This window comes from Pagrus major, chromosome 6 (genome assembly GCF_040436345.1).
Source record: "Pagrus major chromosome 6, Pma_NU_1.0".
In the NCBI taxonomy this organism is placed as follows: Eukaryota; Metazoa; Chordata; class Actinopteri; order Spariformes; family Sparidae; genus Pagrus; species Pagrus major.
This window is the reverse complement of record NC_133220.1, coordinates 8,953,478-8,978,813: the sequence shown is the minus strand read 5'-3', so window position 1 is coordinate 8,978,813 and position 25,336 is coordinate 8,953,478. Positions and strand designations below refer to the sequence as shown.

Here is a 25,336-nt window from a genome sequence, read left to right as displayed (position 1 = left end):
AAGTATCTTTCTCGGGAATCGCTTCCTCGGATAATACAACTCAGATTGTGCATGTAGGGAATTATTTTCATGGGACATTATCACCGAAGAGACTTAAATGTGTCGGACTAACAAACAACAAAGTCTTCATCTGTAATTTGAATCAATACTTTATTATGTAATCTTTCAGCATTGTATAGGTGATTAAGAACATCATTAGCCGTACCGCGTATAAGTGCTTTAAGTGTGAATAGTAGAATTTTCCAAAATGACCCACCAGAATGTTGCAAAAATGATTCATTAGATGTGTTTCTGATCTTCCGTCTCTTGTTTAACGATGGACGAAGAGGTGGACATTAAAAAACTAACTGTGGAAAAATGTGATGTGGTTTAAAAAATACTGCTGACTGTTGGCTGAAGACAGGATACAAGTCGCAGTCTCCAGTGTCTACATCAGACACTTTCTACTGCATGCTCACTAATAAATGTAATTATAGGTCATTTTAAATTGGAAAAAATGGCCGATTCTGTCTGAATGCATGTGAGGGAGCAACGGAAAGGATAAAACACATAAATAATAATAATCATGACTAATATCAGGATTTTTTTATCTCATGATCTGAGCTTGAATACTACAGGCCCTTCAAACTTCAAGTGCCATCGAAGACGTGCTCTGTCATTTGTCATGAAAGAACTAATCAATGCAACGGCACTTGAATCCAGAGGAAGTTCCAGCTGCTTCCATTCTCAGAAAGAGTACGACTGTTAGCTGTCGAAGCCTGACAAGACTGCAATCTTAGATCAAGTCAATATAAATGTCACTTCTGAATCTGTCTCATAATTGAAAGTTGGCACGTAAGGAGGAAAAATCACCTCCATTATTGTTACTCTATTATGGCAGGGTAATCATATTGCTGTGAGAAAAAACTAGTCTACAAGAGGGAAAAAGAAATAGCTAAAAATATAGTTTTCTCCCAAATACTGTGAGTTTATAAAAGATACAGCATATTGAGGTATTCATTTCTTGGTCGTACAAGTGGATTTGTCAGACTGCCACGGCTTTGTACAGAAGATTTACCATTCTCAGGTGGAAATGGGAGATTATAGAGAGTAAAAATTCGGCTTTTGCATTTCTTAGCAGTGTTGAGCGCCTGTGTTACACCATGAAAGTGGGACCGTGACCAGTCAGAAGGAATTCTTTCTTGACTGGAAGAATGGTGCGACTGTGGCAGGAGTCCACGTTTCTCTCTGGTTGACTAACACAGGCTAAGCATTCTGATACAGATCCAGATACAGGTCAGTGCAGGTAGCATCCAACTGTTTCATTTGCAATTCTTCCCCCCCTCGATGTGCCGTGTTACACTTTCTCTCACTTGCTCTCTCCGTATGTCTGTCTGTCTGTGTGTGTGTGGGTGTCCATGCATCACGGGGGGGGGGTATGTTTTCAGTCTGTGTGTACATTCATGTTCCCGTGTCGGTGTGCATGTAAGTGTGTGCACCATTCCATTGCGATGATGCCTACTCTCCCAAAGGGATAGTAGGATTGTCCAGATAAATCATCCTCAGCTGGGCAGCCACACCACACACAAGGAAAAAAAGGTGGGAAGGAGGGAAAGGAGAATAAAAAAAAACCCAAAGAGGGAGGGATGTTCCTGAGAGGAATCCAAGAAAGGCAACTGGACGATGTTAAGATGAAAGAGGACACAAAGAGTGACGCATTTGAGTTTGAAATGAACTCATAGGTGCGATGTATGGCCGGCACTTCCTTTGTGTTGTTGGACATTCCGACAGGGATATCTGCAGCAGAATGAGAGCCAGGGGAGAGGGAGGCAAGGAACGAGGAGATGGGCAGACAGCTGCCAGCTGTATTGCCGAGGCCCGGGGTAAAAAAGACAGTCCCCACGACGCCTTCAACGTCTAATCAAGCCAACCAGAGCCAGATGACTCCTCATCCTACTACTCCCTCTTTCTCCATCTCTTGCTCTGTCTGAGTAAAACCTGTTAGAGGTCCTATATTACATTTCGATACCAGGTTTATACTTACAGTGCATACTAGAAAATGTTCACATGCTTTAATGTTTGAAAAACACATTATTTTTCTCATACAGTACATTACTCTATTCTCTCTCTTTCTGAATGATCCATTTTAGTGCCTCTCTCTTTAAGGCCTCGCTCAGGTCAGCTCGAGCAGCTCGGACAGGCCTGAGCAGTCAACACCCAGCGTGCTTCTGCATCAGCTCTGCGGGTATTTTTGCAACCAAAAAAAAAGGCTGAGGGCAGTGACTGTTAAGTTGTGACATCACAACCTTACAGAAGTCCTGATGGCTTGTTTGAAGGTAAATACGGCTGCGTGCACTCTTCTCGGCTTGAGGTTTTTGACACTTTCACTGTATTTATATAAGCCACAGATCTGCTTTATAATCAAACTGCAATGGAGTTCAGTAGAGGGCATAGCCCCGCTGGTTTTCATCAAGATCCACGCATTATTCCCTGAGAAATTACAGAAAATGATGAAAAATGCCCTATCTCAGGATTTAAAGAAAGTGAGAAGACATTTCTGGATGCGTCCCTTTATCCAGATCTGCACCAAAATATAATGGGGTCTATTCTGGGCTGGGACCCATCCTCCATCCGAGTTTTGTGCAAATTCATTCAGTAGTTTTTGTGTAATCCTGCTGACAAACCAACCAACTAACAAAAAAAACAAACTGACATGGGTGAAAACATGACCTCCTTGGTGGATTTCGATAAAGACAAGAAGAAATCTCACTTTCCACAATATGGGACCTTTAATGGAGAAACAGTGTCGCTGTACATGCACTGGATCATGGAGGCCTGAGAGACGGATGAGTTTGCCTGAGGACGGCGGTGCTACCTGGGACATTGTGGCTGGAATAAGGACCGGCTTGGCCAGATGTTAGCTAAGTCTTTAACACCGAACTCTTTATCCTGACCAGAGTCGATGATTAGAGTTCGCCGATGCCTCCTGTCCGCATGTAATAATGCACTGACCCCTTCACCAGGTCACTCCCGTCTGGTTGGCCTGGTGTGACCAACAGCAGATGGCTGAGAGTGAAGCTGTGCAGCGCCGAGCAGGAGTTCAACTTGGTGCATTTACTATCACAGCATCAAGAGATTCTTTGATTAAATAGCATGTTTAAAATTTTTGCAATTCATTAGTGCTGCAAAACGAATAGAGCAAAAGCAGAGTAGGGAAACACAGCGCCGGCAGAGTTCAACAAGTAAGTAGTCTTGCTTTAAATTAAAGTTAATTGATTTTGAGACTCACCGGACGGTTGATTGGTACACAAGGTCTTCGCGCCTGCGGTAGTCCTCCATGTGAGAGTAATTGGTATTAAACATAGCATCGTAGGTGAAGATTTTCTGCTTGATGGTTCCTCCATCTGTGACCTGTGAAGCAAAAAGGAGAGCATTAATAAGATGATTCCTATAATGATGGATGGGACAGGGCCTACCTTTTTGCCCCGAGAGCTCCTCCTATGCATAAACTGCTGTCCCATGGCCTGGAGTGTAGATAGCACTGCTGCCTGCAATTATCTCATTGATTCATTTGCAGCCATGATAAGCCCATTCCTTATAATGTCTGAAAGCGAGGGATTGAAAACCTGCTGACATGATAGCATCAGCCAGACAGTCTCTTAGGCAGCTGCCAGGATGTGTTCGTGCACATGGTTAAATCTTAATGAAGACTGACACAGTGCGGTGTTCTGTATGTGTCAAGCAGTCTGCTTTCTGCAGAGGTAATGGCTTGTGACGAGATACTGCAGAGGTATGGGGATAGGATATTCAAAACACTGGTCTAATCTTTTTTTGTCTGTGCACGGTAGATGATGGAGTAGTTCTCTCCTTTGTAATATTCACGGGAGTGTTAAAGTCACTTAGCATTTGAATGACTGTGATTTCTCCTCTCCTCAGAAGCCACAGACAGCCATAAAGGAAAAAGGGTGACAGGATTTTAATGGAGCCACTAATGCTGCTTTGAAGAAGGAAATTGTTGGTGGGCCGGGGATCCTTCTTCCGTTTGCCGGTGAAGATGCTATCGTTCTGATCCAATCCAATCCCTTCAGTGAGGTAAACAACGTCAAAGCATTTCATGATTAGTCCGTATAATGTATAATGTACACAACTGCTCATGAAGAGACAAAGCTAAATTGCATTTATGCGAACAAACAATCGTTCCCGGTGAATATGGGGTAATTCATATAACCTCTTGCCTCTGGAGAAAGCATGCTGCCTCAGGCTTAGTTTGCTAAGTGGTGCTGCACAGGGGAGTTGACAGTGCTGAAACAACCAAAAGCAGGAGCGTGAAAATAAATTACCTTTGTCACCTGTAACCAATAACAGGGTGGCTTTTGGATACTTTTACAGATTTAAAATCTTGACAGCCAGGACACTTGTTTGGACGGATGTTTTTAAAGCATTCCTCCACTTGAGCACAAGATTTTTAGACTTTTTCACACACCGTTTGATGAGGAGAAAGTTTTGGCACCCTTGTCAAGGACCTGAGTGTTGGTGGCCATCTGCTCCTTATTAATAACACAGAGCGATGATGTGGCTTTGTTTTGAGCTACAGAGCAGGAGGAGGCGAAGGAAAAGGTCAGCCTTTAAAAGCAAAGCAATGATTGAAAATTGTGCTTTCTAACCATCCACCCAGAGATGTGCCACCAGTGTAGCTACAGTAATGGCCCGGCTAGAAATATCACCACAGGGAGTCGAAAGACATTCCTGTCTGACGTGGCTGCTCGACGCCATATGTGGAAACGGCTTGACAGAGCTTAAAAAGAATATCGCCATTAACCTTATTGATGTATGACACCTGTATGGAGAGCTGAACGGCAGCACATTTTTACTGGATTAATGATGAGATGTCAGGGAGGCATAAGATGATATACACTATCAGTACAGTGTGAGACAGGGCGAATTATGCCCCAGAACTGTCAATAAAATTTGAGTGGTTCATTTCCACCTGCCTCATTTTTTTGCTATTTCAACCAGGAATAGTGCTTGGGCAAGCAACTGTGAGATTAAATCAAATATTCAATAAAAGAATTGTCCTCATTTCTGTTTGCAATCTTCAAAAGAATGTTCTGGTTCTGCCCCCTCTCAGTCTCTGAATATTTTGCTGCAATTTAGTGTCAGACAACAGGCCAGATGTTTTTTAAAATCCTGTTATTTCTTTGCTTGTTTGTTTTGAATGACCTGAAGTCTTTCACTAGAACAGCCACCTCACGTCAAATTTAATAAAGCAAAACAAAGCACCTGTTAAAATACTTGAACAGGCGCATTTTGCATTCGCATAACAGGGGGCAGAGGAGTATTAATCACTACAACAGACAGACCCACGTGAAACGAAACTCGGACGCTCCCGGAAACATTTTACAAGCTTACCTTATGCAACACATGCGCGTGTATGTGCATCCCAGGTGCTCAGTCTGCACATCAACTGTAACATTGGAGCTAGCCGTTGAGCAGCCATTGATGTGTTCAGCCCTCAGGCAACAGTGGCTGCGAACAACTGACTACACATGGCACTTTCATCGATCTTTTGAGTTGACAACAATTTAGCTTGTTAGCAGTTAACAGTAATATTCAGTCTGCTCGCCTTGTTAACAATTCTAATTAGACAAAAAAAGGGAGAAAACAAGCTGTCTTTTCATAGCCAGGCAGATACATGCTTAAGGACCGAAACACACCGGCAATTCTCCAATGAACCTTTATAAAAGCGCTGGCGTTGGTTCCACTGAAATTTGCACTGCAACTGCATGACTTCTCTTAAATGACAGCGACACCATGGCATGGAAGTAGCTGTTCAAAGTCTTCATGTGGGTGCTGGTCAAAAACTTTGATGTCATACATCTTTCTGACCTGCTGTATGCGTTTGTGTGCCGAGCTTGACCAAAATCAAATGACCTTGCCACCGTGGCAGCTTTTGTGTTATTGTAGAAAACACCTTTTAAAAAATAAAACCACCGACAAAGCACCCCGTTTTATCTACTGTAAGTAATAAGCAGGAAGGCTTTTGAAACCTTTTCCAATGGCAGAAATAGAAGCCGTAAGTGCGAGCAGCAATAACCTAAAAAAATACAAAGCATTCCACAGACAGAAGCTCAAACATCATTACCACAATTGAGGAAAAAGACATCAGTGTCTAATTGCCAAGTGAGCTCCTAGAAGTGCAGTGGAAAAATACCACAGCAATGAAGAAGAATTGGTAAAGACTGTGGATTATCTCTTCAAAAGGGATCATATATTTGTATTATTTTTTTTTTTAGGATTTCATTAGTTTAATCATTAGTTTAAATCAGATGAAAAGGCATGACTAAAACTGCCTGTGACATTCACATTATCAGTTTTTCAGAGTCATTTATTTTCCATCTAACCGAGTGACAGTGAAAGCTATTATAGCACAAGGGGGAAAAAAAACACATGACTGAGCTTATTTGCAAATATGAGTGAGTGCAGCTACTTTATGAAATAGTTTACAAATCTCCTGCAAGAAAGCTCACCTCCCTCCATCCGAGCACATTACAATTGCTTTAAGAGTTACAAGGCTTCATAAACCGATGCAAAAGTGCTCTGCTGGCCCTGAAGTGCTGAGGTGAGTTGGAGACATGTTCGAGCCGTCTCCTCTTTCACAGTTCATCTAATCCAACAAGCATTACAATTGCTGTCCGTCCTCCCCCTGAAAAACCTGGTGGATAATGCAGGTGTCAGATTTCTGGTAGTCTGGAAGCCATGAGGACCAGAGAGAATATTTCTGCCACAGACAGGTCATCTCTGTGGCACCATCTCTTTATCTTTCCCTCCTTAATGATTTCACCTCTTAATTAAAACTGACCCTTAAACCCCTGTGTAATAAATCTGAAAGAATCTGCACATCAGTGGATGTCTCCCTATCCCCAGGAGGGGAGCTGTTTGTGGTATGAATGACTGACTATGGAAGGGATAGAACAGGGAGAAGGGGGAGAGTGGGAGGGAAAAAGAGAGCCAAACTGTGCCAAAACGTCTGTACAAGAGGGAGGGCAAGAGGGAGATGAATACTCTTTGATTGCAGAAAAGCACCGTTGGGGAAGCAAAGCTTTGCTACAACTGCTTTGTTGAATCCAGGCTATGCAATGCATATGAGGCACGCAGGCACCGAACCTCTCCAACACTCGGCCATCTGGAGATATGAAAAGACAGGCATGGGTGGTAAAGAGTCAGCTACCCCTCCCTCATCTGCATTGTGGCAGATAGCGGATGTTGGCTGAGGGAATTGCCAGCAGGCGAAAGAGAAGTCCACGACAGGTAGCTGACAATTGGGTGAATCTGAAGGTGCTCAAAAACAGGGTCCTGTGCCTCTCCTGAGATGTGATAATGCCAAGATCTCTCACGATGGAGGGGGCCCTGTATCCTTCCTGGCCAGGCAGCTGAGCTGACTCTCTAATGATGCTTCCTATTATTGGGGTCAGATCGGGACTGGGTCTCAGGGGTTAACCAAAGCCCTCCTCCCTCCGCCTGTCTGGGCTGGGCCTATTTATAGGCTGCAGCTGCATCAGCAGCCACTGGAGGAAATTCAGCTAACACACTGCAGGCCAACTGTGAGAGATTCAACCTGAATCCTGTTTTATAATTTCAGGCAGCAGTCAGAGAATCACTACAGCGAGTCTTTTTATAGTATTTTTCAAGCTGGTTAGGGAAGAGAGATGAAATACATGGAAATGCACAGTGAAGTGTTCTAATCTCCACATACAAAGATGGAGGACCTCATGGAGTTTAATGTTATGCTAAGATAGGGCTGAGTAATAAGACCATGATCTTCACATGGCATCGTATAAGTAGATAATAATGGTTTTGAAGAACCACTCATTCATATTTCACCAGCGTTTTCTTTGTGATCTGAATCTACAAGTCTGGCACTTCCATAAGATGGACAGCAGCACGGCTCTAACATAATGTCTTAATGAGATTTATTCCCATTCAATCCCTCATTTAAAGACTTAGACAAGCAGCAACAAAAGAGATGATCGGAGCATTGTCATGAACCGGCTTGGCACTTTCCTTCATATCCATGCTAATTTGCTAATATTATTATCTCACCAAGTGTCTTTTTGAAAAAGGGCACGAGCACTGGGAGACATTGTCTTACTTGTAAAAGTTGGTGTAATTGCTGTATGTAAGAACAAAGTTAATACAGAATCCAGAGGGACAGAAAGAAAAGGGGTTTATTCATATTAAAACCAAGATATTTTTTTTTTACTTCTAATGTTTGTTTTTGTGCTTGTGACATTGTTATATTAACGATTGTTATGATTTATTTTTTCTTGTATTTTCTGCCGCGGCACAGAACACTTTGTGAATTATAAGGTCTTGTCACGACCTTGTTGAAAATAAATTCATAGCGAGGTGATCTTTTAAACAATAAAATGTGTTCAATATTTTGGTAAATGTAGATAAACGGTACAATAAGACTCAATAAAGTACTTCATCACTGGGAAATGAAAGGAAGATTTTGGTTCATACTTGGTCAGCACTGCCTTGGTTTACAGTTTGATCAGCCTCGATTTTCACCGTATCCTTGAGAGAAGGGCATCTCTCTCTCTCTCTCTCTCTCTCTCTCTCTCTCCGGCTATACTCTTTGTGTCTGTGAATGCACGCATACAAAATGCTGAACAACAATCTGTAGTTGATGCAACAGCCTTACAGTCCCCAGATAACATGTTTTGGTGGATTTTTGCTGGCAAAGATGTGTGGATAGAAAAAATGGAGAGCCGTTAAACATTGTTCATTTCCCAACTACCAAAATTGTAGTGACAGAAAGCTGGTTGAAATCCAACAAAGTTCCCGTTCAGGCAAAGAAAACCTGAAAATATTCAGCATGTACAAAGATTATCGACGTTAGGTGGTGAAGCACGGGGGCCTTTCCGTTCTATTAAATACAGAGTAACAACAAGCTACCTCTGAGCCTTTGAGCTACTGTAACAAACAGGCAGACGGCTGCACTGCACACTGGGAGATATGCGGTATGTGAGGTAAGGGAGTGCTAAGGTACAACAATAACGCTCCATGCCCCAGTGAGGTAAGAGATTAAATTCGCTGTCATTGCTTTTATGGAGCACAAAACATTATATACTGGGGACAATACGGAAGAAAGTGTTGCAAAAGTGTTGAACCTAAAAAAGTGCAATAAACCAAACAAAATACGATGCGGCAGGATAAAAGTGCATCGTGTATTAAGTTTATTAGTCCGCAGCACTTAGAGCTGCCAAGTGTAACTACGGGGAACGCTGAGGTGTTGATACGGCTTGCCTGCTGACTGAAGAGGTCCATAAGTGATGGCTGCGTCTGTGGATGTGCTGTGTAGCGTTCATCTTCATTCAATAAGCAGATCCAACAGCAGTGGTGAACCTGCCTCTTAACCTGTGCGTTTGCAGCTCTGCATGCTGCGCTCCCCTACTGGCAGCTGAGTGACAGAGGACTTGGTTAAAGGGATTTCATGCTTCAAATGACAGCCTCCTCTCCTCCCTCTGTCTGTCACCACTCTCAGTGGGGGACCACGGCTAATTCAGGCTGGTAGCTAACCGGCGATGCAAACACGTACAGTACACTTTGATGCTCAGATTGGCCCGTCGCGCGGTGCCACGCTAATTTAAACAGATGCTGAATTTGCAGGAAAAGTGAGCGTGGAAATACCTTTGAATGAAAATTGGTTGAAAATGTGTGAATTCAACAGGTTTTTAGCTCATTCGGTTTGAGTTTGGGACATTTATTAGACAGATACTCACCGAGAAGGTTCATGGCATTGCTATGATCATCTCTTGTGTTATTTTTTTGTTAAATCTGTGACTGCTATTGAGTCTCCAAGAAAATATCACATTGTTCCCTGAAATATATTGTTGTGAGACAGTGTGATGTTATATATCTGTTAGTGTGACAATCTAAGTTCAGTGGCATACCAATCAGGAGATGCTGTTTGACTGCGCGCAGGTCTTCAGTCTGACAAGTTTATCGTACTTTCTGTATGCACACACGGAAAAGAAGGACAGCATCATCAGTAGACATTTAATCTGGCACGATACTGGCGTCACATGCTCCCCGCTCTGCTGTCAGGCATTTTCATTCCAATATTACAGAGTACAAACAGGTTGTGATTGGCTGCTGCTGGAGCTGCCAGATTACATACATGGATTAGAGCTGGGCTTCATGAAAACTGTGCCACCAACAGGAACAGACCAGCTGCACTCAGCTGCACCCTGGAGGTAGCAGGGTGAGGGTCAGGCACAGCCAGGGTATAAATTCAGGCAGTTAAGCGTTATGCAAGCGTGTTATCTAAAGCCATCTGAGACAAGGCCATCCAGAGATGGTTATTATGGCTGTCATTCTGAGGGAGACAGGCTGTCTGTGGGCTGACAGTGAGGAGGTGATGAGATCAAAGCAGGTCAGACTTGTTGGAGACTGCTGATCTACAGTATATTGGGTATTATATACAGTAGTTACTATATATATGGTAGGGCAGGATAGTCTCAGCTAAGCTACTTTAAAAAAAAATGGAGAAGCCTCATTTTTTTCTGAATGAAATTCAAGTGGTGCTAGAGTAAAAAAAAAAAAAAAGTGTATGTGTGACTGTCATGGCTCCTGGTCATATTCCAGGAGTGGCTGGGAAAATCAGGGCAAGGAATCACTCAGCTACCTCAACAAATATCACTGAGGTGCCCTTAAGCAAAGCACTTCAAACCAAATTGCTCAGTGAAGCTGATTAGCTTACAATAGAAAACTGTGGTTGTTCTAGGCTGCTCCCTTTAAATGCTGAAAATTTCAGAAGTACACGGATACCAATAATGGCACAGCTGAAAAAGACTATGCATGCACAGGAAATGGGCACTTCTAATAAATGAAGCGTTTGTGCCACAACTCCCTGAAAACAGCATGGGTGTGTGTGGAAGAAGGGCATTTACTATTTAAATGTATTAGTGCAGGATTTTAACCAAAAAACGTGGAAACAAAAGAAAAATAATGTTCATTTAAACACAGAAAAGCAGGCATTGAACCTGAAAACTAAAGCATCAAAGCATAAAGCATCAAATCATTGCAAGCTTTAGGGGCAGAGGTTCAATGGAGGATTGCGTAACTTCAGCAATTAGTGGCAAATTATGTAATGCGGAGACTTCGACTGCGTATCAAAGAGTCCCATCAAGGACACGCAGGTAATGAGATGCAGCACTAAGGGAAGAACATCATTGTGGGCACTTGTCCTTAATCTGTTTGATCAATGTGCATTAAGTGACTCCTCGTTCACGCCTTCCTTTGACAATGTCTTTATTAGACAGCTGGCAGGCTGAGCAGGTACTGTAGGACACAGAAGGAGAAGTGAAGAGGAACTTCAGGCTGCATTGATAAGAGAAGAATCCAATAGAATACAAGTACTGTGTCCAAGTCCTTGTAAATGTGTTCATGAATTATGAATTAGTTGACGTTCGTCTGTCTGTCGCTCTCTGAATCATCTGACCTCCAGGCTACTGCAGCCTTACTTCACCCTGTGCCACTTTGGCCCTATTACTGTACGTGCATGTTGCTTGACATGCAAATTACAAAAAATTTCAAGGTTGACTGCACTCAACACTGATAATGTACTGTGTCAATATCCAGAACTTATCAGAATGGGACTCGAGCTGTGTGGAAGCAGGTCACTACAGTAAGTGGCTGCATATGTGAGTTAAGGATGTTGAATTGTTGAGGTGACGGGAAATGCTGAGTGGAACTTGTCCAGTGGTCATCAGAGTCTCTAGTAGTTGCGTGCAGCTAATACATGTTGGTGGTGTATGTGTGTAACTTAGTTTGCCACAACCCCCCAGGCCACTTGTGCACATGACAATGTGTTATGTGTGCTACTTCTGATGAGAGTGATGAGAGTAAAATCCCAAAACAATCAGTATGAGACCAAAACAGAGACGGGCTACCAGTGGTGGAAAGTAATTAAAGTGGCTCTAAGTGTTATTTTCTTATTGGAAAGTAAGTGGTAAATATCTCTCTCTTCCAACAGTAATCACTGTGACAGTGTGTGGTCAGTAACCAATATCTCTCCTCCCTTTGCTAACGCAGTAAAAGAGAAAAGACATTTTCAGCTATCCCTGCTCACTTGATCCAATCAGGACAGAGAACTCCATAAACAGGCGGTCCTGTCTGCTCTGGCAACAAGCAGAGAGCAGGACCCTAACCACACCATAAGCACAGCATTGTCACAACATAAAATATAAAATGGAAGCCAAAGAAGATGTATAGTTGCAACAGAAAGAAATGTAAAGTGTCAACAAATCTGTGGTTTGCAAAAATGTACATTGCCAACATTTATTCTGTCGATTGGGTTGCCCATTTGTGAGTTAGTCTGGCGATGCCAGGCCACTTTAATCATCTACTGAAATACATTTTAGAGGGAAATATTGTACTTTTTACTCTGCACTTACATTAATCTATCCCTTATTATAATCCAATAATATAATATACATTTCTGATATTGAAAAATCTGCATAATAAATACTTTTGAATGCTAACGCTTTTTGTACTACTTAAGTACAACATTTCACTGCAGGGCTTCTGAGTATTTCTACACTGTGGTATTGTTAACTTTTGCTTTACTTTACCAGCAGTGGTGGAAGAAGTACTCAGATCAGATACATACATACAAGGGAATTCTGGAGAAGTAGAGAGAAATATGTTTTTTTTCTTTTGTTTTTCGAACTAATGATGCAGTTTGTTCATCAGAACCTATGGTGGACAATTTTTTTTGCCGTTTTCGTCTTTATATCACAGATGGGTTTTGGCTCACAAGGGCACAAAAGTTGGAAAACAGATGGTCTTAGAAGACATCAGGGCCACTGTGGACATAACGAGTCTGCATATGTTTGCAGCTTCACAGTTCTCTCCACCCCCCCCCACCCCTCTTTTTATTCCATATCCTCCAGATTACTGGAGCCACCATCTGCATCTGCCGGTTGATAGATATATGGGGAGTGTTATTCAAGGCATAAATCATAAAGCAGGTCGTGAGCACACAACAGAATGCTGAATTTGGCAGAATGCTAAAATAGACAAAAGGTTTTTGTTTTCTTCGTAAATTTTATGAGTGAGTTTATTAAGATGAAGCATTTTCGGTCTTCATACTGTGAGTAAATTTATCACTTGAACAGTCCCTCTGACAGAAATTGGTTGAAAGCAGAAATTCACATAGGGCTTACTGTGCAGGACAAATTCAAAAGGTTAAAGCAGGATCCCACCGAATGATTGATTTCACCTACAACAACACTGGGTTCTGGTGTCAGTACTGCTTTCCGTGTAGCAAAGCATGCTAGAAATTCTGTTGAATGTTCCTTCATTTATGTCCTGATTTATTCATCAAGGTGATGAAGCGTTAATACATGTTATGAGGGATTAATGTACATACTTGAACCAAATTTCCCCATGTTTCATGCAAATCCTCAGAATATCTATTCGGGCTGGGCCGAAACATTTATCTGTCTGTTCAGCGTACAGCATAGGGCTCATTTCATGCTTAAATACAAATTTCTAATCCCTAATGTGGCATGGGCCTTTTTTCCATTTTTAATAAGACATGCTTGAGTTAAATTGAGGAAGCAGACAGTGGCTCATATTATTTACTCCTAATGCTTGTTTCCAGGGTGACTTTGTCTCCTCATTCAACTGAGCTAAGTACTGAGGAACAAAAATTCTAATTTAATATTAAATCCTTCTATTTTCCTCATTTACTCAACACGACTAATCTCATGTTCCACTGCTTTATCTTTTTGTCTTGATGTGTCTACAGTACAGACAGGATTTGACGCTAGCGTGATACCTTTATTGTAATCAGACTCTGAATTTGTATCCTAACTTGAATATAACACTTAGGGGCCACAATGCCACAACATTAATTAACAAAAACACTGTTAATACAGCCGCGTTGTGAGTACAAAGCTTCTTTCAAACATCTGCTGTATCGCCTCCAGTAACTCATGTTGATTTATGATATTTCAAACAACACATCTTTAATTAAAATAAAAACAATCTTTTTTTTTTTTTTTTAAGGTAATCTGTGATACATTTACAACTTGAAATCCTTCCTCTAGCGGAGGAAAAAAAGCACCAAAACACTTCCCCAAAGGGTCTTACTTCGAGATTCACACGTCACAAGTGTTTACCTGATCATTCTCAAGTCAGGTGCTAAGTAACAACACTAGCAGACAAATCCATGAGATAATGATTTCACAGTCATCCACATCCAAATAGTAAAAATCATTTACAAATAGGTGACCTAATCGCCAGAAAAAATGTTAGAAACCATCTTTACATTTCCTTACCCCAATTTTCTTTTCCTTTCTTATCAAAGCGCTCTGCTGACACTCTGGTTAGGTTAACGCTCAAAAACCACTTGGTTATGGTTCAGAAAAAATCATGGTTTGGCTTAAAATACCAGTTTTGGTCACCACAAACATGGCAGGAAATTGTCCAGAGTTCTCCTTAAACACATCTAGTGATGTCACGCTTGCAAATGTTGAAACCCAGACTCAAACTGCTGTCACAGGTTTGGCAGCCTTGTCGCCTGTTACTCCTCCACCACCCCCTCCACCTCCACCTCCTGAAGTGACAGTTCGGTAATAAACATGTAATATGAACATGATATGGCCCGTTTTGTCCAAGTGTCAATATATAACATAGCCTATGACCACCAATCTGTGGTTTGCGAGCATTATATCCTGGCGCCTGGGCTGTAAGTTGGTGTTTTACACTCATTAAAACGTATTTGTTCACCTCATGTCACTGTGAGACGATCGTATTTAAATGAAATCTCACAGCGTCTGTGTGTTTCTCATGATACACCTGCATTTTAGTTAGTACAAGGATGTCATTAGGGAATGGTAAACATACCCTGCTATGCAAAACAACAACCTGCTGCTAGGAAGGAAAAGAAATCCAATCTTAATATTACCTCAACATAAACAAAGGGTCAAAATGGAGAAGAGCGCAGGGAATTATATATAATGTGTCTATTAGCAGGTACATCATGCACTCACAGCAGAGGCCAATTATTTGTTGAAGTGCTATAAATGAAATCTGGGCTACGTCAACATGTAACCCTCCAACTCACACACACTCACACAAGCAGGCATATGAACACACACACACACACACACACACTCGCACACTTGAGCCTGGAATAAATCTCCCTCAAGTCATTTAAATTACTAGTTGTTGCTCATATCAAAATATTATTAGCAGTAATAATTAGAATATCAAATGATTCCCCTGTGGGAATGTTGACACCGGCTCTGTTGACATGAAAGGGTCTCCAATTTGATAACAGTTGGTTCTCCGAAGCGGCACATTTGTTCTGCAGTTCCCTGCTGAGGTGTCAAACAGGAGGAAGTGGCCTGATTTTGACCTGCTCCAAGGGTGAGACATGTGACCCTCTTAAAAAGATCTCACCTGGATCGTTGCTAGTATGGACAATTTGCTAATATGATAATCAGAGACTCGGTGTCTTCCTCAAGAACACTCTAATATAATTTATTGGCTTCTGATGCCTTAAAGCCAAGCAATGTCATCTTGTGATCCATCTAATGTGTCTTGGTTACGACCACATGAAAAAGCATGAATTTATATTGGATATTGGATTTGTTCCCGATATTTCACATGCCAATATTTTCCAAATCATTTCAGTCGATTTCATATCGTTACTGACACATGCACATATTTTTCCCATCTAATTGAAGAGAACATAAAGTCTTCCTCTGTAAAGGAATTAAAACACTATTATGTCTGCTCTTATAGTGAAGGACCACAGGCATTCCTGCTGCATGTGAATTATTAAAGCTTCATCTTATCGGCCTGTCAATAGCAGCAGAAACCAAGGGCAAATATTTCATTTCACTGTTTGAGGCGACAATAAAGATCAGCTCCATAAGGGGACACCAAAAGTGCTGTTGTATTAAAGGTATAAAGAGGAAATGCTATTGACTACTATGAAAATATACTGGATAACTGACAGGTAAATAAGCCTATCTTCAAGGTTGTACCGATAGACGGCTGCAAAGTACCAATATTGTGGCCACGTTGACGCACAAAATTCAACCGTGAAGTGAACCAAATGCAGTCTGGTGAAACCTGTTCTATTCTACTGAGTGGTAGAATAAATTAAAAATGTCAAGCACATCGTTAAGAAGCTACTTACTGAAGGTCAGCCACCACCACCAGCACACTCCCAGAGAGGGGAACCAAACTTTACAAACTCTAAATTACATATTAATACATTATTTAAAAATATATGAGAGGGCTTTGTTTTATTTAAATATGTTTTAGATGCCTGAAATATTCAATAATTCACAAGGAAAACGAAAAGTTTACAAAAATATATATTGGGAGTGTATTTGGTAAAATAAGTTCACTTTTTTCTAGCATTAATATTTTTTGCTGCTTCTGCCAATCACTGGTGTTTTAGTCATCTCACAACCCCTGAGGTTTTTCTTGGGAGCCCTGACCACCCACTGATATGAAGCAGCTTCCTCTCAATTAAAGAAAACTCCCTTGTTTCTTCACCACCAGTATTTCTAAATTTGGCTTATCCAGTCAGGTAAATACCTGACATATGAAGGTAGATCACACTGATCCAAAAATCTTCCGAACCCAATATTCTTACAACGCAATGGTAGCTTACAACCGGAGATATTGTGGCATAGTATTATTTATAATTCCAACCCCAACAGTACTTGCCATCAAATTGTTCCAAATACAGTCTTACGATGTATTTATTTTTTAGTGTGTTTGCTGAAGTTGCTCACCAGCAGGTACAGCAGATGTTGGAATTCCTACCAACATCTGTGAACCACAGACTGGAATGGCTCCACCTCGCTGCTGGCTTCCACTGGGGCTGTGTGGCCAAACACACCTCCTGCCATGATCAGCTAGTCAAGATGACCTGGCTCGTGATGTGGGGTACTCACCGGACGATAACAGCATGGGAAATGATGCCCCCGGGTGCCAGAAATGTATGTCACTGCCTTGCATCATTCTCGGTGCTGAGATGGACGCGGAAGCCAGACCCTGCGTGCCCCTCAGTGTGAGGTGTCTGGACAGAACGACTAATCAGACAAGACTTGGGAGACTAGCTGCTCATTTGATCTCTGTCCTTTCCCTCCTGGGCACATTCTCCTCGCAATGAGCCATCAGCTGGCCTAATGACGAGCGCCAGATACATCTCAGCTCTGCAGCACCGTACAAAACACTTTGTAAGGTGGAGTACCCCCTCGCAAGCTCACTCCCTTCATGCTTTTGTACTCGGTGCCCACTCTTCTGTCGACTGATATCTGCAGTCCAAGGAGGTGCATTCATTAGCACAGTTCATCTGAAAGGAAAACCGGTCTTCAGAGTCACCAAAGACAATGGTTTCCAATTAGAGAATAGACGCTTGGGAAAAACAATATGAGCATGTCAAGGCATAAATGTTTACTCGCTTGTAGCAATGAAACAAGAAACCACAGCCACACAAAAGGGAAAAAGAGTGCTTGTGCCGGGGAGACCTTGTTATCATCTGGGGGGCTGAAGCCATATAAAGCATGTTTCAAGGAGGTTTTGGTCATCTGGTGAGGGCTGAGGGGATTTCAAGGCTGTGTGATGAAGCAACGCTGGCTAATGAAGCAGCAGACAATAATAACATGACAAAGAGGGAGCCGGGGCGCAGCAGAAAATAATCTGTCTCCCCCCCCTTCCACAAATCTCCTCTCATTAGTTTGTTTCCTTGTGTTGTGCACATCGCTTCAAGTCTGCTGCAAGCAAGAGCTGTCAAATGCATGTGTGAAAAAAAAGCCATTGTTTCCTTACTGAGAGAGGCCTTGGGAAAATATTTTAGTGTACAGTGAGAGCACAGACTGCTGCTCTAAAAACCTATACAAGGCACCGGGGGGAAACAAAACTAAGAGGTATTTTCGCTTATCACACAGAGGTGAGGAGACTGGGTGCTACGAGTGCAACTGATGTATGTTTCTGTTGTGGAGGTCAATGTTAATTGTGTGATGGAGGTACTTTAGATGCTTGCGGCCAAAAGCACTTTCAGTTCACTGTGACAGTTGAGCAGTGCAAAAAACATGAAATGAAAGCTACCAAAGGTCTTGGCCCTTCTGATGCCTATAGCATGGTGCCGCGTGCGTGCATATCTTCTCCGCTTACGATAGTTCGCTGTTCACAAGGACACCTTAAATTGCATCCGTTCTTTTGACGTGCTTCCATACGGTGGAGTAGGTAGAGAAAAGTCTTTTGTCGGCAGCCCTTATAGCTGAATACAAAAAAGGAAGGATAAGAAGGAAAGTGTTTCAATGGCATGCCTTCTTCCAGCATTACAGATTTGTGACCTTTGTCAGCAGAGGGAGAAATGTTTTTCTATGAGAGCAAAGAAAATAAATCTCCCCCTACACTGTGGGTTTCTGTAATAGAGGCCATGTATTTTTTGCCAACCACACAAGTATTTATGTTTGATGAACAAATCTGAAACAAAGAAAGAGCCGCGGGATATCAGCGTGTGAAAGTGCCCACACAGTCACCTAGTTTCACTGCGCAGGGGTAGCTCATTTCACCCAGCACCGCATTCTACATGCATATTATGGACTGCAGGGTTGAAACTGACATGTCAACACATTTTCAAAGCAAAGAAATTTTTCAATCTAATGGCAGGCTGCCGCGGAGACTCGCAGGGGGGTGGGAGTGTGGGGAGTCGAGTCTGCGTTTAAGCCACGCTGATGGATCCAATCAGATGTTTTTATCTTTTAAAAAGTGTCCCGGTGGAGATGTTTGCAAAGGACTGCTGGCGTCAGAGCACTCTATCAATGCATCACAGCTGCTTTACAATTCAGTTTATCTCTCTGTCACTGTTCTCGACTCAATTTATCAGGGAGTTCGTTTGAGCTGTACATTCAGTGCATGTTTCTGATACTGGGAGGAAAAAAGGCTTGCCTCAGAGATATCTTAACAGCTTTAAAAAAAAGATGCATAAAGAAAGCCTTTGACAGATTTATCTAATGCCATAAATTCCAACTGGTTTTTATGTATCCCTGCCTTTTATGTGCCCATTTGAACGGTGTAATTGAACCAGTAAACAACACGACATTTTAAATACCTGATCTGCACTGGCAAGACACTCCAAAGCATGTGAATCAAGTTGTCACCAGGTAATTTAAATCAACATGATGCATTTATTTGGTTGGATTGAGTGAAGGCGTGATATACACTTTACGGGCTCAAATAAGGTTTGCGCTCATATATTTGTTCTGACAGAAAATACGTTGGGTGCCAATTAACTCTGCCTATGTTCTTGTGTCAAAATAAAAATGCACACAAAAAAGGAAAATCATTCAAAATGGCACTTTCTTGTTTACTTACTGCACAAGAAAAACACCGCATTACATTTGCTGCTCTGCTGTAGCCGCAGTAAAGCTATTCTACGGTCCTGATATACAGTGTGTGTGTTGCCTTGTAGCACCGAAAGTAATCTGGAGCCAGGTCCACAGAGTCGACCATCTATGGAAGTCTATCTGTGAGTGATTTACCGCTCGAGTGTACATGTCAGGACAGCTACGTCAGGGTTGCGTCAAACAAGATTAGAACATGTAGCTTTTAATTGAGAATACTCCTGCGATGGCATTCCCGCAGATGCCAAGCAAGCGTCTTCCATAAACCTAACGTATGCTTCATGGTGTCACCAGTGATTAATTCACTGAGGTATAAAACGGGCATCTGATCAGACGTGCCAGGCTTATCGAGGGGAATCTTGCTTTTCTATTAAAATGCCTAAAAGTTGGAGTTTAGCGTGACAGGGTACAAAGCAAACTTGCATGATTTTTTTTTAGGATCAGAAACACAACATCCATAGATTGCTGACATGGGGTCTGTGGTGAGTGAAACTGCATCACTGCCAGACATTTTTTGGCTATGATTTCTGTGCTCTTTGCACTTCTGATGGCGCTCACTCTGCTGTGACTTGGTCAACAAGGGTGAGCTTGGGTAAGCTTTTTTGTTAACAAATTAGTGCTGTGCTAAAACAAAATGCAAATAATCGAAACATGTTTGGCAGACGGCACATTTTTTTGGGGGGCGCAAAAGAGAGAAATGAGGGATTTAATTTTGCATGATGCTGCCTGGCTCAGAATGCCTCAGTCATTAGCTCGGTGACGAAATGGGTTTACCCAGACCATATAAAATCCCAGCTGAAATGCAGGCCTGAAAACGCAGCCCAGTATCACAGCTTTCTCAATAATTATGAGGAAGACCATAGATGAAAGGGAGCTCTTTGGACTTTTAGCACATTTCAAAGCCGATACCTCTGAAATTTAAAAGAAAATAAGATATGAAAGCCTTCAGTCTGCTGCTATTAAGGATAAACCGTGACAATGGCACAGTGCCAAAACAAAGATAAAAATGAAAGCAGGAGCTTTAGCGCCTGCCTAAAAATATCATTATCTCAGTTACAATTAATGAAAGCACTTGTTGTTACATTGTCTTATTACTTTATGTACTTTTGCTATTGTCACGCAAACGTGCTTTGTTCTGCAAAAAACAAGAGTGTTGGGGGAGGAAAGAAGGTCAAAGTGGAACAGTTCTTCTTTGTGCATCATCCAGACTCTGGCACATTCATTAACATTACAAAATGCATCAGTTGGCAATGTTCGGAAGCATCTCACTCCCTCAAAAGAAGGCATAGCTCAGAGGATGTACTGGCATTTAACAGAACTGTATTTTACAGCTGATTGGCTCAGGGAATGAGCAAACAAACAAACAAAAAATAAATGTCTATCATTCTTTAATGCCAAGGGGACTCAAGAGGTATGTTACACTAAGTGTCTGCTGCTGCATGAAATGCAAACTCATTTCGGTTCTAACAGCTGGTTTCAGTACTCGACAGTTTGCGATTTGGGCTTAACTGATTTTTGACAGGGGTAATAACCTGTAAAATCAAACGGTAAAATGGAAATCTAAGTGTGTACTTTAATCTGAGAGATGTAGACTGTTTCACTCGCAAAAAAAAAAATAAATAAAAAATGGTTTGCAGACTGCAGGGCTCCAGTATCAACCTATTTGAAGCAACATTGTGTAACTTTTTTACCTTAAAATAACAGCTTCAAAATCATTTTGATGGTACAGTGTCTTGTAATAGGATGAATGATGTCTCTGTCACTTGTTTCTCCACTATGTAACTTCAGTGAGAGGGTCGGATCACAGTGTTACATACATGTTTACTCCAATATACAGGTTTTCAACACATAACATTGTTATGACGTAATGAGTTTTGTTTGTAGTTAGCTTCTACATTACATCTGGCAAACTGTTACAGACCAGGGATTTGTAGTAACCACAGTGGTGTTGCACTCAGAAACTGTGGGGGGCGCCAAATCTCACAATAAGCCAATTTCAACATAACATTGCTTTCAAGGGTAACTCCACTCATTTTACAAGTCAAAGTGTGTTTACAGATATTGCGGAGTTCTACTGCATATGTGAAAAAAGGAGTCTACACCAGAACCTGGTGCCTACATTACCCACAATGCAACATTGCCACTGACATCATTGGAGGCAATTTATCAGATTACATGCAGCTTCCTCTGGAGCCACAAAAGACTATAAAACTTTTTCACATATGCAGTGGTACTCCCCAAGACCTGTCAACACACTTTAAAGCATCATTATGTAGAAATAGGCATGTTGTGCAACACGACTGCAACACAAAACTCAATACGTCTTAACAATGTCGTGTGTTGAAAACTTGCATGTTGGGGGGCGGAGTGGCTGAGACAGAGACACCATTCACCATATTACAAGACACTGTACCATCAAAATGACTTTGATTTTGTAGCTGTTATTTTAAGGTGAAAAAGCTACATGATGTTGCTTTAATGTGTAAAAAGAGTGGAGTTACCCTTTAATCCACTAGAGTAGTGATGTTTCCAGCACACTGCTCTTCACCAGACTAGAGCGACACTGCACGATTCCATCTTATGTACACGTAGTCAGTCACATGAACGGATAAATATAATACAACAGCACAAAAATACACACACACACACACACAGAGAGAGAGAGAGGGAGAGAGAGAGAGAGAGAGAGATATGACATTGCATTTTTAACTACAATGGCACTGTGACGAAAAAAAGAAAAGAAAATCTTCTCACAGTTTTGTGGATCCAAAATCAAGGCCTTGGAACAAGCTTTTATCTTAACTAGGGCACCTCAAAGTAGTTTCACTCTATGGGTTATTTAAACCTGAGCAGGAGGAATTCTCATCCTCATTGCACAGTTTTCATACCTTAAACCAACAAAAGCCTTTCGATTCAGGTATGTACACGAGCAGAACAAACACATCTATACTTTTAGATAGCTGTGAAATACGCTGTAGTTAGCTACTCAAATGCTCTACATCTGCAAACATGTAAAACACACAACGACAATGAAATTCCCTTCAGACTGCCGTGTGCTGCTCGATGATGTGCCGTGCTTTGATCTCGGTTTCCCTCTTACAGGTTGATGCAGGTTGCAGTATTATTCTGTGTCAAGTCTTCTTCTGGTTCTTTTGTATTTAAACATAATTAGACTGTCTAGCCAGAACTGCTTGATCCCACCCTGAACTCTTTGCTGAGAGATATAAAACCGAGAAAGGGGGAAATAAAAAAAAAGGAACAGGATTCAGTGCTAGTAACTATCCATCCATCCACTGAGCAGCCAGCCCTTTACCAACAGCGTTACATACCATAGCAACGTAAGCCTTTCGTGGGAGAATATGTGAGTGGTCTTGTCAATACTTCAGTTTGTTTAATGGGACCACTGACATAACACTTTGCCTCTGTGGCTGATCGATCAGAGCCCAGCGCACATGTGCTGCATCAGCAGGGGAGACGGTCGGCACGGCGACCTGAATGCAGACGTATCTCTGTTGGCTTTTTGATTTCTAAATGGTTGGCTCATATCAGGATAAAGGAGGATTAAACAAAGTGTTCAGTTCGTAAATCAGAGGCTATTGGAGCACAAAGTGTGTAAAAGGGAGGAGATGATCCAGATGGGTTCAAAGGTACTGGAGTTTGCCTCAGCTGGTAAAACACTTAAACGCTGCAGACATTCTGTATTACCACCACGTACAGTACTGTATAAAGACTCCACCAGGCTGACATGTCACGTTCACATTACTACATCAAAGCAGAGCCGTAATGCAATGTATGTCAAAATGTGTCTTAAAATACCATTTGCACTTACTCTGAGTCGCAGTGTAAAAACGTGACAAATTAAAAGGTTCTTCTCCAACAGAGACCATCGTGTCTCACTCGGTGCTTTTTATGCAGACAAAGCCGGCTGAGTTATAGAAACATGTATTGAAGTGGACATCAATCATTGCTCAGGTCAGCTCAAGTAGATACTGTATGTAAACAGCTAATTACTCGGGAGAGACTGACTGCTCAATTCAACATCATCCACCCCTGCAAGCGCATGAAGCCATGTGGGAAAAAAACAACAACATTATTGGACTGTTTTAATAATATGAACATAAGAGACAGGCTCGCTGATTAAAAGAAACAGAACATGATTTAACATGATCTCATACAAAATTTTTTAGAGATTAAAGAACAAAATCTTACAGGATGCCATGTGGGCCAGTGCTGGGTGCTGGTATGCTTCTATTAGTAACAACATAAGAGCCGACAATGGCCCTGTTTGTAGACAGTATACAAGAATATTGGTTATTAAAGCTTCACTGTCTGCATTAGGGATTCAGAATATAACCAATTTCTTTCATCAATATTTGGCTGCCTTAATAATCGATTATTGGTTAATTATTCATAATATATTAAATATGCTGGAAGTTTTTCCATTAGAAAACTGTTGGTAGGCTTCATTATGAATTAAAATAATGGATAAAGTAAACACCAATTTACATGAATAATAAACGAAATAACACAAAGTAATGAATTCATTTTAAAAGCGGAGCTCCAAGAACTGGCCTGAAAAAATCCAACCCATACTGAAGCTGTTTAATGGCTATAATGTAATAATATCAGCTATTTCTTATACCCATATTTAGATATATTATATTTTGATGGATTTGAGCCTCTCTCTGATTGTCGGTTACATTTTTAATCAGTGAAATTCTTAATTGTAATTAAATTAATTCTTAATGATTCATCATTTACATCCCTAGTCTGCACAGGTAACTTCATTCAGATTATGCTTACTCACATGTGAGGTTAACCTGCAATAAGTGATGTAATTAGCCATTAAAGGACAGCAGAAACACGTCGAACAAATATAATATCAACATATACATGTGTGTTTCTGATTATTTAGAGAATGTACAGTAAGTCTTATGTTCAGACAGCAGACAAATCCGAGTTGTTTCTCAAATCAGATCTGAAAAACGGCGTGTCCATACTGTTATTTGCAAATGATCAGATGGGATATTTGGGTCCAGACATCACCAGCATATCTTGATGACATAGGCGTCAGTAACTACGCTGATGACGTGCCATTTACAACATGGAAGCACGATGCATCATCTCGCCCTCCAAACAATCACACTGTCAAGTCGCAGACAAGACAGTTTATTTCAGCGTGACTCCACAGACTATGTTGTTTTTCCATACAGCTCTGCCAGTAGCAGCCTAGATAGCAGCCACACGGATGCACGTCTCTCTGAATTTGATGTTGTCGAGCATTTCCGCTGAAAACAGCTGCCTGATGCGGACGAAAATGACACTATGTGGCCGATGAGAGTGACCCAAAAGAGCAAACTTGCAGCTGACCAGCTAAACGATGAGCTGAAACTCACTATGAAGCTCTGTAAAGCGAGGTGAGCTGCATGTTTGTAATTCTAATTCTCTTAGGGCCATCCCTGTGAGTGACCCCTTTCACATTGCCACATTGTTCTCACATTGTCATTTGATGCATTGTTATTATAAAAATATCTCACATTATTTTGAGCTGACATAATGGCCGCGCTCTCTCAGGGTTTAACATCAAAGATTTATATGCATCATCACTGATGAATGTAATGTTCTCATCGATCAATTCCTTCCACATGTTTCTACATTTGCATTGAGACAAGAGTGTAAACAAAGCATTCGCTGATAACATTAGTGCTCTCCTTGTCTCCTCTCTGCCTGCACTGGAAAGGTCTTTTGGATTTTATGCTAATATCATGTCTGCCTACAAGGATGTAAGCTTTGATCAAGATAAATGAGATGGGAGGAGGTAGGGTTAAGGGTGATAAGCATTTAGTATAATGTGAATGATCTGTAATTTCTGCAGCTAAAGAGGTTTTGTTCTGTAGCTGGGTGGGGAG

General features: G+C 41.5%; 1 protein-coding gene across 1 annotated transcript in view; it reads right to left on the bottom strand.

The window, feature by feature from the left end:
- Window positions 1-25,336, bottom strand: part of igsf21a (immunoglobin superfamily, member 21a) — a 188,659-nt gene that overhangs the window by 82,926 nt on the left and 80,397 nt on the right. Inside the window, exon 3 of the mRNA XM_073469140.1 lies at window positions 3,269-3,390. Coding sequence (XP_073325241.1) covers window positions 3,269-3,390 — 122 coding nt within the window. The remainder of the gene's footprint in view (window positions 1-3,268; window positions 3,391-25,336) is intronic.